Source organism: Pipistrellus kuhlii, unplaced genomic scaffold (assembly GCF_014108245.1).
Source record: "Pipistrellus kuhlii isolate mPipKuh1 unplaced genomic scaffold, mPipKuh1.p scaffold_m20_p_17, whole genome shotgun sequence".
NCBI lineage: Eukaryota > Metazoa > Chordata > Mammalia > Chiroptera > Vespertilionidae > Pipistrellus > Pipistrellus kuhlii.
In genome coordinates this window covers 15,403,940-15,419,904 of record NW_023425482.1, presented here as the reverse complement: position 1 = coordinate 15,419,904, position 15,965 = coordinate 15,403,940, and the positions used below count along the sequence as shown (strand labels likewise).

Here is a 15,965-nt window from a genome sequence, read left to right as displayed (position 1 = left end):
TAAGAATGCTGTCTTTTGGTACATTTGCCAGACTAGCAGAATATATAAGTGGAAGAAACCAATTACTGCCCAGTGGCTGAGCATCGACTTAGTAACCAGGAGGTCCTGGTTCAATTCCCGGTCAGGGCACATGCCTGGGTTGCGGGCTTGATCCCCAGCATGGGGCCTGCAGGAGGCGGCCAATCCATGACTCTCTTTATCATGGATGTTTCTCTCTCTCTCTCTTCCTCTTCCTTCCTCTCTCAAATCAATAAAAATATTTTTAAAAAGAAACCAATTACCCGTGTTTCCCTGAAAATAAGATATCCTCCGAAAATAAGACCTAGCGCATGGAAAGATAAGACATCCCCTGAAAATAAGACCTAGCGCAACTTTGGGAGAAAAAATTAATATAAGACACTGTCTTATTTTCGGGGAAACAGGGCACTTGAAGGCAATATAACAGTCAATCTGTACTACATTAGGAAATGTTATCCTTCTTTAAAAAATATTGTTAAATTTATTTGAGAGAGAGAGAAAGGGGAAGGGAGAGAGAAACATCCATGTGAGAGCCAGACACGGATCGACTGCTACAATCCAGGCATGTGACCTGACTTCCTATGCACAGGACGATGCCCAACCAACTAAGCCACACTGGTCAGGGCAGAAATGTTATCTTGAACTTTTGAACTTGAATTTTTATCCACAAATTGTGGATTGAGAAGTTAAAAAAAAAAATTGGCTTTCAGGACTCAGAAAATATGTTTCATGTGCCCTAAAGGAGCTGAGTATATACTCCAGAGAAGTTAGAGTGATTACCAAGAAAGAGAAAGATGTGCAATACAAGAAATGGTAGATTTAACCAGGAGGGTTAAACTGACTTCTGTGCACTAGTCACCTGACTAGATTGGAACCAAAAGAAGAGTGTCCTCAGGAAGAATAATGTAATTGATTTCAAGCTATAGACAAAGTAGTTAAGTAGCTCAGATAAAAAAAAAAAAATCAGTTTTTGTTATTGTTAATCTCACCTAAGAAGATTTTTCCCGTTGATTTTTAGAGAGAGTGGAAGGAGAGAGGGAGAAGGAAAGGAAGGAGGGAGAGAGGGAGGGAAGGAGGAAGGGAGGGAGGGAGGGTATGAGAGGGAAGGATCAGTTTTCCTCCTGCACACCCCCTACCAGGAATGGAGCCCACAACCTGGGCATGTGCCCTGACCTGGAATCGAACCAGCAATCTTTAGGTGCATGGGATGATACTTTACCAACTGAGCCACACCCGCCAGGTTAATAAAACTGGTTTGTTTGTTTTTTTAAATACCTTCTCCATAATATTGTGAGCAGGGGCAGGTCTGGGTTTTATGGAGCATGAAGCCCTATCGCTTGACAGAATCCTCCAATGACGAGTCCCGGCGCCTCAGCTTCAAGGACAACATACCACTGCTTCCTGCACAAAAAGCAGCAGCAAACGCCACATCCCCTTTGCCTTGCCTATTGCGGGATGGATGTGGGCCCACAACTGAGGTCTTACAATCTGAGACCACAGCCAAGCTGAGACTCAGAACCCCTTCTTGTGCCTGCCAGCCACAGCGAAGGTTGCTCCCTCATTTCCAGAGGTGATAGGCATAGTAGTTCTGGCGGCAACTGTCAGCTTCCAGACCAACTCTGTGCTCCCGGGGAATCTGCTGTATCCTATTTGCGTGGCCTCCAGTCTGCTGCCTTGACCTTTCTGGAGGGTTTGTGGGCTCCCCCCCCCCCCCCACGTTCAGTCATTTTCTGGGCTTATGCATCCAGCATCCTTCTAACGAGGCTTTGCTCCAGAGCTAGGTGCTGTGGCTTGCAGGGAGGGATCTCACTCTGCCCAGTCTGAAAGGACCATGGGAAGACAAAGCCTTCCCTCCCAGCCCGCTGCCCAAGCTCACAGCAAGCCGGATCCAGTTACATTCACCCTGTGACTGCCCTCCAGGCACTGATCCTGCTGCCAACAACCTCTTGCTCCACCACACCCTCCACCTGGCTTGCCTCCTAGACCTTCCCAGCCTTCTCTCCCAAGGCAGGAGAGAAATACCGGGAAAGAAAGCCCCTCGGTAGGAGCCAAGTTGTCTGAGCTATTATTCCCAGTGCCCAGAGGAAGAAGGGGCACAAGCTTTGTTTTCCTTTCTAAAAATATTTTTATTGGGGTTTATTTTAGAGAGAGAAGGGAAAGGGAGAGACAGAAACATCACCAGCTGCCTCCTGCATGCCTCCCACTGGGGATCGAGTCTGCAACCTGAATCCAACTGTGACCTCCTGGTGCATGGGACAACACTCAATCCACTGAGCCACACTGGCTGGGCACGCGCTTTGCTTTCTATGAAGAATGTGCCTGAGGGAAACTCAGCTGCAATCAAAGGACTTCCAAGGAAAATCAAAAAGTGGCAACAAACAGTGAGGGGGTGGGGGGGGACGGACAGTACTTTCCTAAAACAAAGGAGGATTCCCAAACTCCCGGCCCCGCCAGCAGCGGCCTGTGCCCTGTGTACCCCGACCCGCTCTCCACCAAAGTCTCCGCCTGGCCCCGGCGACCCCGCCACCACCGGGCCTTCCCTCCGCTAAGGCCCAGGGTGCGCGTCGGAGGACGATGCCCAGCTGAAGCTGCTGCTGGCGCCACCGCGCGGCAGCACGAGGTCCAGGGCCAGGTCGCGCTGCTCCTGCTCGGAGAACACGGGCCGGTAGCCGAGCAGCTGCAGCGCGCCGGCGCACAGCTCCTGCACGCGGCGGATCTTGGCGAAGGGCAGCGCGTGGCGCCAGGCCTGGGACACGTTGAGCGCGTCCCGGGACGTGGTCAGGAAGGCCTCGCGGCGCCCGCCGGGCCCGGGCCCGTGCGTGATGTTGTGCACCCAGGCCTCCAGCTGCGGCGTGAGGCTCAGGCCGGCGAAGGCGTAGAGCGCACGGATCTCGGGCAGCGGCGCGCGCACCAGGTCCTCGAAGCGCACCAGGCGGTAGCGGCCGCGCAGGAAGGGCGGCGGCTTGCGGGCGGCGGCCTCGGCGATGCGCACGTGGCTGCGGCACACCTCGCGCACCACGCGCAGCCCCGGGTCGGCCAGCACCCACGTGCCGTTGGTGCCCAGCACGATGCCGTTGTCGCGCGCCAGCGCCTTGGCCGTCCGCTCCCGCGAGCGCAGCACGGCGCGCGGGTCCCGCACCAGGTGCACGACGCGCAGGTTGAGCGCCGGGTCGGAGAGCAGCGGGTAGAGCACCTGCAGGTTGAAGAAGCGCACCTCCTTGAGCACCACGTGGCTGTAGGAGCGGCAGGCCTCGCGCGCCAGGCCGAAGGGCCTCCGCGCGCACAGAGGCTTGCACACGGCCTCGCTGCTGATGGCGCCGCGCGGGAAGGCGCTGCAGGCGGGCGGCGAGCACAGCGCGCGGCTCACCGCCCACTGGAACAGGTCCGACAGGTTGCGGCGCAGCGGCAGGTAGGCGTCGAACACGTCCATGTCGCACAGGAAGACGGAGCGCACCAGGTCCCGCACGGCCATGTGCAGCGCCGGCGCGCTGCCCTGCGGCAGCGTGGACCACACGTGCCACGCGGGCTCCATCAGGTAGAAGACGTCGGGGTGCTGGCTGAAGAGCTGGCCCACGAAGGACGAGCCGGAGCGCCAGGAGGACAGCACCAGCACGTGCACGCGGTCCCCCTCGCCGCCCGCCGCCGGGGAGGTCGGCCTGGGCCGGGAGACCAGGAAGAGCAGGAGGCAGGTCTGCGCCAGCAGGAGCGCCGTCACCGTGGTGCTGGAGATGCGTGGCAGCCACATGCTGCCTGCCTGCGAGGGGCCTGCGGGAGGGAAGGGAGGCAGTGAGGGAACAGTGCCCTTGTGCACATCCCAGCTTCTGCTCTGCGATTGCAGGGAGCAGCAGCCCGGGGAACGTGAAGGTAAGACCTAAGCCACGATCTAGTCTGTGAAGAGCACAAGGCCAGTGGCAGACTACTATGAGAAATCCTCTTCTCCTCCTCCCTCACTCCCTATCTGATGAAGGAAATATTTTAATATATATTTTATTGATTTCAAAGAGGAAGGGAGGAGGGAGACATAGAAACATAATGGAGAGAATCATGGATTGGCTGCCTCCTGTATGCCCCCTATTGGGGAATCTAATTCTGACCACCTGGTTCAGAAGTCACGGCTCAACCACTGAGCAACACCTGCAGGATTGAAGGAAATATTTAAAAACAAGACAAAACAAATTAAAAAAAACTTTTGCCTTTTGGTTAAGAATTCCTTTTAGGGAGCTATATTTAGGATGTTTAGCTGAACAGCTTGGTGGGTGATTGAATCCTCAGGTTGAATCCTGGTTCAGCTATTTCCTAGCCTGTGATCTTGGACCAAACACTTAAACTTTCCATGACTCAGTTTACCCGTCTGTAAAAAGGGGCCAACACTGAGCCTGAGTATTGGTATGAGCATGGAGGTAGGGGGGAAGTACTAAACCCTCATAATGGATAGCTAGCATTTTCTACACATTGAGCTTCTGCATTGTTTGAAAAAAAATTTTTTTAATATAATTTATTGATTTTTTTTTTTTTTTACAGAGAGGAAGAGAGAAGAAAAGAGAATTAGAAACGTCGATTAAAGAGAAACATCAATCAATTGCCTCTTACACACCTCCTACTGGGGATGTGCCCACAACCAAGGTACATGCCCTTGACCGGAATTGAACCTGGGACCCTCCAGTCTGCAGGCTGATGCTCTATCCACTGAGCCAAATCGGTTAGGGCTGTTTGAAAATTTTTAACATGCAGATACAGCTTTTGTTATTAAAAGTAAACAAACAAATAAAAGACAAAGAACAACGACTGTTGCCATCACCCATGGGGAGTGAAGTGCTACAGGATGCTTGGACTCCAGAGGGAGGGTGTCCTTCTGGAACCTGTGAGTTTGCAGAAGAAACCAGTTCAGGGGGAGCGAGGGTGGAGCTAGAGAAGCTGGGAGGTGAGCGTGGAGTCAGGCCCCTGGCAGCTGCTTGCCATCTCCCTGCTGAGGTTACCCACCACTGCCGGGGGCTGCTGGGACAGCTGCCCACCTCTATCACAAACCCCTGGGGGGTGCCTGGAGGAGCCTCCGGTCCTGAGAAAGCAGGAGCCCCACCGGGGACGACAGCCCTGCCCTGGCTGCAGCTGGGCTCTGACCGGGTGCTGGATACATTTTTCCAAACGAGTGAACTGGCTGTCTCTCCTGCTAAGTGCGGGAGAGAGGACTGGCTGTGAGCTCCTCCCGTGCCACTTAGGAGCTGTGAGACCTGGGGCAAACGACTTGAATTCTCCAAGGCTCAGTGTCCTTCGTGAATTGGGGATCACATTTAACCTCTTACAGTTGCTGAGAGGAATGCTGGTACAAATGCATCAGAGGAAAGGGCTTGGCTTGGTAAGGTGCCCGGACTATTCTTGCTGTGGTGAGCTGGCGAGGAGGAACCATGGAGATCACTCAGATGAGACACCTGAGGTCTCCTCTGCTTAGAATCCCAACACCTCCCAGGCCCACCTCTGGCCCCAACCACCCTGAATCCTTTGGTGAATCTTTAAAATGGCATGCTTGTGGTGCAGAAAGGAACGCTGAGCCTCCCACACCCCAAAGTTCCCGAGTTTTCTCCTCTTTGTACATGGTTCTCCTGCAGTGATCAAGGACGAGGTGCTTTGGAAGGCAGAGGCCTGGAAGTTTCCTCCTTAGCTTCACAGTTATTTGCTCCCTGATAACACCCTCCCTGTCCATGTCCCCACTGAGAGAAGCCAGGGTCCAGACCAAGCATGTCAAACTCGCGGCCCGGGGGCTGCATACCTCCTTTACTTGGCCCATGGTAGCCTTTGAGTTTGACATGCTTGGTCTAGATCATGAGCAGATGCCATCTTTGTGGCAGGCTGTAGGAGTGGCAGGAGGATGCCCAACAGCTGCCATCTGCTAATTCCAGAACTGCCTCCTGGATCCCATGCCCACTCCTGAAAGCCTGGAAGACACGGAGAGTCACCACCCATCTGCTCTGCACTTTTTTTTTTTTTTTAATATATTTTATTGATTTTGTACAGGGAGGAAGGGAGAGAGTTAGAAACATCGATGAGAGAGAGTCATCGATCAGCTGCCTCTCGCACACCCCCTACTGGGGATATACCCGCAACCAAGGTACATGCCCTTGACCGGAATCGAACCCGGGACCCTTCAGTCCCCAAGCCGACGCTCTATCCATTGAGCCAAACCGGTTTCGGCTGCTCTGCACTTGTTATTGCCTCTCCTTACCTGCTTCCCCTGAGCACAGGGAGCAGGAGAGGAAGGGAACTCATAACTGGTGTGCTTGACACACATCATCTCAAATGTGAGATGCTTTATATCCGCCCTATGATTTAACTCAGCAGCCCCTGAGGCGGGCATTCTAATCTCAGTTTTTTAGGTAAAGGATCCAAGGCTTGAAGAGACAGCAGGAAACCGAGACTCAAACCTAGGACTTCATTGCTAAGACCCTGGCACATTCTTAAAAAATATATAATTTCCCCTCTCCCTTCCTCTCTGTAAAAAATAAAACAATATTTTAAAAGTATTATATATATATATAATTTCAAAGAGGAAGGGAGAGGGAGAGAGAGAGAAGTATCAATGATGAGAGAGAATCATTGATTGGCTCCCTGACCAGGAATCAAACTGTGACCTCCTGGTTCATAGGTTGTCGCTCAACCACCGAGCCATGCTGGCCGGGCGCTCCTGGCGCTTTCTGACCCCAGTGGGCTGGCCTCTCCAGGCCCCGCGGCGTGCAGGGCTCGGATGCGCTGGCCCAAGCGCAGCTGCCTGGACAGCCCAGCCTCCCCCTTGCAGAGAAGGATCTTGGCCACACGCCAAGGTGTTCCTTACCTGCACTCCAGGGAAGCCAGAGGTCTTCTTAAGTGACTTACACAATACAGGAACTGCTGCTATCTGATCCTGCTATTGGAGCTCAAGAATTAGGAAGGGGAGTGGAAACATCCTGTGCCACGTAGGGTGTTCAGAGAAGCTCAGGTCCCCATAAGGAGCCTTTAGTTCAGCACACCTACCGACTGCCCCAGGGTTCAAAGTTAGGAAGACCACGTCAGGCAGGCACGGTGATGTGTACGTTTATCTTCATGATTGACTGTTATCCTCCCCGAGTCCCCAGGAGGTAGGAACTATCCCTGTTTGTTTTAATTTGAGGCGATGGGTTCTGACAATGAATACTCAGCTAGTGAGGCACAGAATAGAGGTTTAAATCCAAGGGCCAGACCCCCCAGGGGAAGGTCCTGGGATGGGTTCCTTCCTAAACCTTTGCCTAATAGTTCCCCATCCTGCAAGTCCCTTGCCTCCCCTCTGAATTCTTTCCTGTTTGAAGTCTTTTGGGAGCCGAAACCGGTTTGGCTCAGTGGATAGAGCATCGGCCTGCGGAATGAAGGGTCCCGGGTTCGATTCTGGTCAAGGGCATGTACTTTGGTTGCGGGCACATCCCCAGTAGGGGGTGTGCAAGAGGCAGCTGAGCGATGATTCTCATTGATGTTTCTAACTCTCTATCCCTCTCTCTTTCTCTCTGTAAAAAATCAATAAAAATAATTAAAAAAAAATAAAGTCTTTTGGGAGGCATATATTTATTATAGGTTCAATTTTTGGAAAAGGTATCACACAGAAGTGGCACAAAATAATATACAGATGAGGGCATCGCGGGCTCATGTTTTATTTGTGAAAAGTTAGCAAAGGGGTCCACTCCTCTGGCAGACACAGCCCCCACCCCCAAGCACAAGAGCCACTCATTCAAAAGGAAGTGACATCCTCTGTCCCCTACGGGCCTCCCCTGCCTCCCAGTTCCACCAAGTCTTTGATGATGTTGATAATGATGGTGAAAGTAATCATGTATTTCCGTCAAGCCCAAGAGGCCATAGAAAGAATAGAAAGTTCCCTCTTCTACTCTGACACCCAGAACCACCTTCCACTGTCTCGAGTTACTGAAACTGTTTTGTCAGAAAGCCTTTGAAAAATGTATTTTTGTCAGAATAATCCACACAGCTTGCCTTGGCTGGGTGGCTCATCTGGTTGGAGTGTTATCCTGTGCATCAAAAGGTAGTGGGAGCTGAAACCGGTTTGGCTCAGTGGATAGAGCGTCGACCTGCAGACTGAAAGGTCCCAGGTTTGATTCCGGTCAAGGGCATGTACCTTGGTTGCGGGCACAACCCCAGTAGGGGGTGTGCAAGAGGCAGCTGGTCGATGTTTCTCTCTCATCGATGTTTCTAGCTTTCTATCCTTCTCCCTTCCTCTCTGTAAAAAAATCAATAAGATATATATATATATATATATATATATATATATATATATATATATATTTTTTTTTTTTTTAAAGGGTTCGATTCCTGGTCAGAGCACGTACTTAGGTTGCAGGTTCTATTGCCAATTGGGGGGCATATATGAGGCAACCAATATTGATTGGTTAAGGCAACCAATATTGATTTCTCTCTCACACTGATATCCCTTTCTCTCTCTCTCTCTGTGTGTGTGTGGTGTGTGTGTGTGTGTGGTGTGTGTGTGTGTGTGTGTGTCTCTTTCTCTCAAAATCAATGAAAACATATCCTATGGGTGAGAATTTAATAATAATAATCATCATCATCATCATCTACTTAGCTTAAGTAAATACAAGGCATCCCTGGAAGTTTACACAAGAGTGCGACCATATTAGTTTCCCCTGAAAGTGCGATGGAAGAGCTGGAGCCCAGAAATCGAGCTGTCTGGGCAGCGCTGACTTGTAACAGCTTTGCCTGCCCTTAACTCAGCAGCCTCTCCCAGCCCTGGCAAAGAATCTAAGGGAGAGAAATGTAATTATAGGTACAAATCCCCGGCTCAGATATCTCTCAATTCAGCATCAGCTGGAGGCCATCCCTGTTGAGGAATCCCAAAGGCCAGAGAAAATGGATTCTGGATGCGGGATCAGTGGACTCTAGGTATTAAGGACCACCCCAGCAGTGGGCAAAAACAGGGCTAATGGAGGCTGGCCATTCATTAGGGAGAAAGCTTAAAAAGGAGGGAAGGCAAGAAGAGGAAGGGAGAGAGAGAGAAAAGGAAAAGAAAAAAAGTATCAAGCAGAGAGGGAGGAAAAGAGAGATAGGAGGGGGAAGGTAAGAGCTTATGGTGGAGGGAGTACAAAGATCATCAGTAAATACCACCCACTGAGGGCTTCCTATATGCCACGCCTTTTCTACCATCTTCAGGTTTAATCTTCACAACCACCCGATGAAGTAGACCTGATGCTCAGCCTATTTTACAGATGAAGAAATGGAGACTTAGAAAGATGAAGGAACTTGCCTAGAGGATCCGCATACCCATAGCAGCTGAGTTAGAATTTGAACCCGCTAAGGTCAGAGCTTTTAACTATATAGTATCAAGTGGAAAAACTCAAGTAACAAAACACACACGGATACACATACCAAGTGTGTTAATTGTATATGACAACAATTGTGTTAAAAAAAAACAAAAACCATACAACAGGAATATCAAAGGGCACCATCAATAAAATAAAAGAACACCCATTGATGGGAGAATATGTTTGCAAATCATATACACAACAAAAGACTTAGACGCAAAATACAAGTATATAAAATTCTGTCACAACTCCACATGAAAGACAACCTGATTTTTAAATGAGCAAAAGATTTAAGAAGAAATTTCTCCAAAGAAGATGTACAACTAACCTATGAGCACATGAAAAGATGCTTGACATTTTTGGTCACTAGAGAAATGCAACTCAAACTACAATGAGAACCTAGCCAGTTGTTCAGTGGTTAGAGCATCAGCCTGTGGACTGAAGGGTCTCAGGTTGGATTCTGGTCAAGGGCATGTATGTTGGTTGTCGGCTCAATCTCTGGCTTCGTTCGGGGTGTGAGCAGGAGGCCACCAATCGTTGTAGTCTCTCTCTCACATCGATGTGTCTCTCTCTGTCTCCCCGCTTCCCTTGCACTCTCAAAAAATCATTCAGGTGAGGATTAGTGAAAAAAATATGAGAGCCCACTTTTATCTACTAGGATGGCTGTAATGAAAAAGATAGATAATATCAAGTGTTAGTGAGAATGAGGAGAAACTGGAACTCTCCTACACTGCTGACAGGAATGGGAAATGGTGCACTAGCTATGGAAAGAGTCCTCTCCCAAAAAGCTTACAGGGAGTCACCATGTAGCAATTCCGCTCCAAAATATGGACCCAAGAGAACTGAAAACATGTGCACACAAAAAGTTGTTTACAAACTGTCATAGCAGCATTATTCTAATGGCCTAAAATGTAAACATTTCAAATAGTCAGCATTTGATGAAGGAATAAACAAAATGTGATGTATTCATATAATTGAATATTATTTGGCAATAAAAAAGGAATGAGGGAGAAAAAAAAAGGAAGTACCTGTGGGAAGCCCCCCATTGTCTTCACTCGCAGAGAGCTGTGGACAAGGAGCCCAGAATGCTGGTGACCCTTGAGAGCTGGCAGAGGTGAGAGCTGTGCATCCACTGTTTAGTAGAGACAATGGTAGCTGAAGCAACTTCCCCACCAGATAGTCATATAAATATTATTATTTCTTGTCTTGTCTCTTTCATTTACGTGCAGCCCCTTCTCCAGATCCCAAACCCTGAACCACATGGGATGTGGGTCTTCACAGTGCTGATACATGCTACAACATGGATAAACCTTGAGGTGATTAACGCACAACACTACATATACGATAAGCCAGTGAATTGTATACTTTAAAAGGATGAACTGTAATGTATGTGTATATATATCTCAATAAAGCTGTTATAATAATTACACAAGTGTGTATTTATAACAGGAAAGCTGGAATGATATGTGCTAAATATTAGCGATTATTTCCTATCGCCAGATTACAAGTACTGATTTTTCTTATTAGTGTTGTGCTGCCTTTTCCCAGATAGTCTACAATAAACTTTTATTACTTTGGCAATCATAAAATCAGTTCTTTTTAGTTGGTTAAAGGAAGCATGGGTACAATTTGCCTGCTCCCGCCTCCACTGCAGGGAGAGAGGTGCCTGCATATCTACCTCCCGGCTGAGGTGGTCTCCAGTTGACCAGAAGGCTGGGCAGTAGGATGAATTACCTCCTATGCAGTGACGGTGTGGAGGCTCACACGCCCTCCCTCAGCCCTGTGAGCTGGGCTGTGGCGAAACAGGTGGCCAACCCCAAGCCCTAGCCTAGCACATTTGGCATCTCTCTGCCTGCCCTGTGGCACCAACCAGAGTCAGGGAGGCTGGAGTCACACAACCCAGATGTTGCTGGAGGAGACAGATTTGCCTGCAAGAATGTATTGGGAAATGAAATCAAATTATTAATAGTCTGGGAAAAGAGCCTCAAATCCCTTAGCTCAGAGTCACCCTGGGGGAACTTTAGAGCAGATAATCCATAAACCCCTTTCCCCAGCTCTGGGGTTGGGGATCCTCCCAGGGGTCCTCAAACTTTTTAAAGTGGGGGCCAGATCATGGTCCCTCAGAGAGCTGGAGGGCCGGACTATATGAACTACTAATTCCTACTGTAACACCTCGGCTGCGCTCACTGCCCAAAAAACCTGGCGGGCCGGATCAGACTCCTCTGCGGGTCGCATGTGGCCCGCGGGCCGTAGTTTGAAGACCCCTGAAGCACACTCTGCACAGCACCTGTGTGGTCTAAAATTGGGCATAGAACCTGGCAGCTGGAGGGCCCTGCAGTCTGGGCCTTCCGCCTCTTCTCATTGGTAACACACGCACCATAGGGAGGTAGGGGGTGCGCATTTAGCACGTTCCCCTGTGTTCCCCCAGGTGTTGACTGAGCCCTTTTATTTTATTTTTTAAAATATATATTTTATTGATTTTTTTACAGAGAGGAAGAGAGAGGGATAGAGAGTTAGAAACATTGATGAGAGAGAATAATCGATGAGCTGCCTCTTGCACACCCCCCACTGGGGATGTGCTCGCAACCAAGGTACATGCCCTGGATGGGAATTGAACCTGGGATCTTTCAGTTCACAGGCGACGCTCTATCCACTGAGCCAAACTGGTTACAGCTGAGCCTTTTTATTACAGAGATCATCTGGAATGTTCTCTGGTGTGTTTGTGTAAGCTTTTATTTTTATAGATAGATTGATTTTTTTAAAAAGTAAATCATTCTTACAAGTCAATGACATAAAAAAGAGACTGTTTTAGAAGAAAACAACTCAAAACACATAACAAGTTGTGGGCCTTGTTTGAATTCTGATCCAGAGCAACCAACCATAGAAGATATCTTGAAAGCAATCAGAGAAATCTGAATATGAACTGAGTACTGTATTAGGTGATATTGAGAAACCATGGTTAATGCTATTATCACTACCCAGAATTCTCTTGTTTATGCATTGCTGTACCTATCTCCCCTTACGAGAACAGAAGCAGGATGTGGTCTGTCTCTTAGGAGGGGGGTGGTATAGTGGTTAATAGTGAGACTCCACTTGATCATCTACTGCGTGATCTTGGGCAGGTTACTTAACCTCTCTGTGCCCTTTCCCCCCTAATCTATAAAATGGGGGAAATAAAACAGGGTTGGCAAAAATAGGTTTACATAATGCAAATAAATAATAAATAACATAAGAATAAACTGTTTCACATACTCTGAACTGTAAATCCATTTTTGCCCATCCCTGCATTACACAAGCATGGGCTTAATTTGACAATTAAGTGAGTTGGAAAGCCTTAGACTTCACTGCAAAGTAGCATTAAACTGTAAAACATAGTTGAGAGACAATGTCAGAGAGCTTCTCAAGATCAGAACAGAGTGTAGGAAGTTGTTTGTACATGTGGGCAATTCATGAGTTAATACTTAAAAGGTAGGACAAAGTACACTTATGAGTACTTGCTCGGGAATATTCCAAACCATGGGTTACAACTATATTCTATGATTCCAAGGGAACCCTTGGGTTTTACAAGGGAAACAAGGACAATAGCCTAACCGGGTGCAAGTGACTCGAGCACCCTAGTTACAGAACGTGGCCAGCCAGACAGGGCCAGAACATGTCCATAGAAAACGTAAACCAGTGAGTGAAAGCCAGGAGCCTGCCTCCTGAAGCCAGACTGGGTTCAGACGCTGCCTCTACAACCACCGAGGCCTGGGCCTGAGCAAGTCACCCCTAAGCTCCCTGTGCGTCAGCTGACGTACCATCCAGGTTGGAGAGGAGTGAATGGAACAATCTGATCCTTAGCCTCGTCAGCGCTCACTGAGCAGCACACTATTCTTTAAAAAAAAAAAAAATAAAAAAAAAAATATATATATATATATATATATATATATATATATATATATATATATATTTGAGTTTTTACAGAGAGAAAGGGAGAAGGATAGAGAACCAGAAACATCAATGAGAGAGAAACATTCATCAGCTCCTGCACACTCCCTACTGGGGATGTGCCCACAACCAAGGTACATGCCCCCGATTGGAATTGAACCTGGGACCCTTATGTCCGTAGGCCAACACTCTATCCACTGAGCCAGACCTGTTAAGGCAGCACACTATTCTTATTGATTTGAGAGAGAGAGGGAGAGAGGAACATGGGTCAGTGGCCTCCTGCACACACCCTGATAGGCATCAAACTTCAGTATATGCCCTGACTGGGATTTGAACCCACTACCTTTTGATGCACTGGACTGACTACACTCAACAGAGCCACACCGGCCAGGGAGCAGCACTTGGCTCATTCACTCATGGTTTCAGGGCAGCCAAAGCCTTTCAGTTCTTCAGGCCTCAGCTTTCCCATCCCCACGTCTCTGGTACAAGAGGGAAGGAACGGGAGGGTTGACATTTGCTGGGCACCTATGCCGAGGCCAAGAGAGGTCTCTCTTGTTGCCCAGGCAGGGGCTGCCAGAATAAAAAATCAGCTGGGTCTGGTTCCAGATTCACTCACCAAGCTGCCGCTTCTCAGGAGTTCCGTGGAAAATGCCGTCGGAGAGCTATCTGGATTAGCTGACGTCCTGGAAGACGGTTTAAAACTAGTGATGGCCTTTAAGCGTTCAGATAAAACCATCACTTTCAAACCCCTCCAGGTGCAAGATCAAAGTCCCCCCACCTCAACCCTGCCTGCCCCTGGCTCAGCCCGAGGCGGAGACAGCGGCGCGGAGGTCCCGGGCTGACCTGGCGCGGCTGCTTCCGAGGCTCCGAAAAGGCTCCTTGTCGCCTCTTCCAAGTTCCACTCCGCAGCCTGCCGTCCCTGCGCCGGGAGCCCCTCCCTTCCCAGGCTGATCCGTTCCGCGGAGATCCCGAGGTTACTAAGGGGCGCCGGTGATGCCAGGGACGGGTGATGGGGCTTTACGGATGCCAAGGTATTGGAGGCACCTGGGGACCCGAGGCGGAGATACCTGTAAACAGGGCACGCTTTCCCGTAAAAAAAAGAGGCGTCAGAAGATGCTGGGGTGGCTGGCGGCAGTCCTGGGGCCACAAGGACCAGATTCGGGGTCCCCGCCCGCCCCAGCCCCGGGCCCCGCGCTCCCCAGTGCGCGTCCGGCGCTGCCCGCGGGGAGCGAGCGGAGCGCAGCGCACACAATGAGGCGCTTTCAGACGTGGCTGCGGTCCCGAGCTGGCAGGCGGCAGCCGGGGCGGGAGCGAAGGAAGAAGCCGGTTGGCCCCCGGCTCCGGCTTACCAGCCCCTCTCGGGCCGGGGGGCCACGCCTCGGGGGAGGGACACTGGCCAGGGGCGGGCGCAGAGGGCCCCTGGTGAGAGGAGGCACAGGTGGGCTCTGGGGCTGCAGGAGGCGCGCTGTTTGGGGAGGGCTCTTAGCAGAGTCACCTCTCCTCTCACTAATGGACCAAAACAGTCCCAAGGAGGGAGGCTCCCAGGAGCACAAAAGGCCCTTGTGAAGGGGAAAAAAGAAATTAATCTTAATTTTGCCCCTCCTCGCTCTCGGTGTGGCATTCTCGCAGCAGCAGCGAAGTGACTTGGAATCCAAACCCAGCTTCCCGAGGAGGTCCCAGCCTCAGCCCCGAGCCAAGTACAAGGCACCTGGATGCCAGGTGAACCCACGAAGGAGTGGAGCTGCGAGGGGCTGGGACACCAGGTGGCCCTCAGGAACCAGGCCCCACGCTGGGTGGCTGTCTTCTCTCCTCCCCTCCTTGCTCTAGCCAAGAGGGCAGAGTCCTGGATAAATACAGGATACATTTCAGTAAATAAAGCAGATGGCCCCCCTCCCCCTCCAGATAAAAGAGCAGAGACCAGGCATTTGAAAATGATAGACAAGTCTGACCTCTGGGAATCCGTGGTGGCTTCTAAAAGAAGCCTGCTGCGAGAGCCCCCGTAGAGATGAGAGCATTCTTTCCAGGATGCGGCTTGGCAAGATGTTAAAATCCTTAAGAACAGTCATAAGCTTTCTGAATTAGTAATTCCTCTCTAGGACCGATCTTAAGGAGATAAAAACCGGCAGCAAAAGGTTTGTACACCGGGTTCAAAGAAAGTGTATGACAGAAAAAGAAAAAGAAAAAGAAAAAGAAGAAGAAGAAGAAGAGGAGGAGGAGGAGGAGGAGGAGGAGGAGGAGGAGAAGAAGAAGAAGAAGAAAAAACACAATACAAAGGATGTGTACCAGAATGCCAACAGTAGTAACTTCTGGGTAGCAAAGTCACAACTTATTTTCTTTAATTACACATTTCCCCCAGTAGGCATTTAGAACTGCTCTGGTCAGATATAAACTTTTTAAAAGCTGGTTGGGTTCAGTGGATAGAGTGTTGGCCTGCAGACTGAAGGGACCTGGGTTCGATTCCAGTCAAGGGCACGTGCCCGGGTTCCCAGCTCCAACCCCAGTAGGGGGCGTGCAGGAGGCAGCCAATCAATGATTCTCTCTCGTCATTGAAGTTTCTATCTCTCTCCATTCTCCTCTGGGGGGAAAAAAAAATCCTATAAAGAGGTAATATGCAAATTGACCATCGCACCTTCACACAAGATGGCCAACAGGGGAGGGCAGTTGTGGGCCATCAGGCCTACAGGGGAGGGCAGTTGG

At 49.9% G+C, this 15,965-nt stretch overlaps 1 protein-coding gene across 3 annotated transcripts; it reads right to left on the bottom strand.

The window, feature by feature from the left end:
* Positions 1-1,175: 1,175 nt before the first annotated feature.
* LOC118720761 (carbohydrate sulfotransferase 6) lies at positions 1,176-14,879 on the bottom strand. Of its 3 annotated transcripts, XM_045582674.1 has the most exons (4): positions 14,112-14,879; positions 13,885-13,951; positions 2,242-3,783; positions 1,176-1,191 (listed from the first exon to the last, which is right to left on the bottom strand). In XM_045582674.1, exon 3 carries the CDS (start codon positions 3,761-3,763, stop codon positions 2,564-2,566), a length of 1,200 nt encoding a protein of 399 aa, XP_045438630.1. In that variant the 5' UTR covers positions 3,764-3,783; positions 13,885-13,951; positions 14,112-14,879; the 3' UTR covers positions 1,176-1,191; positions 2,242-2,563. The 3 variants fall into 3 exon arrangements, with proteins under 3 accessions (XP_045438630.1, XP_036296944.1, XP_045438629.1); XM_036441051.2 differs by lacking the exon at positions 13,885-13,951 and having other exon boundaries at positions 14,112-14,875; XM_045582673.1 differs by lacking the exon at positions 13,885-13,951 and having other exon boundaries at positions 2,242-3,795; positions 14,094-14,871.
* Positions 14,880-15,965: the final 1,086 nt, after the last annotated feature.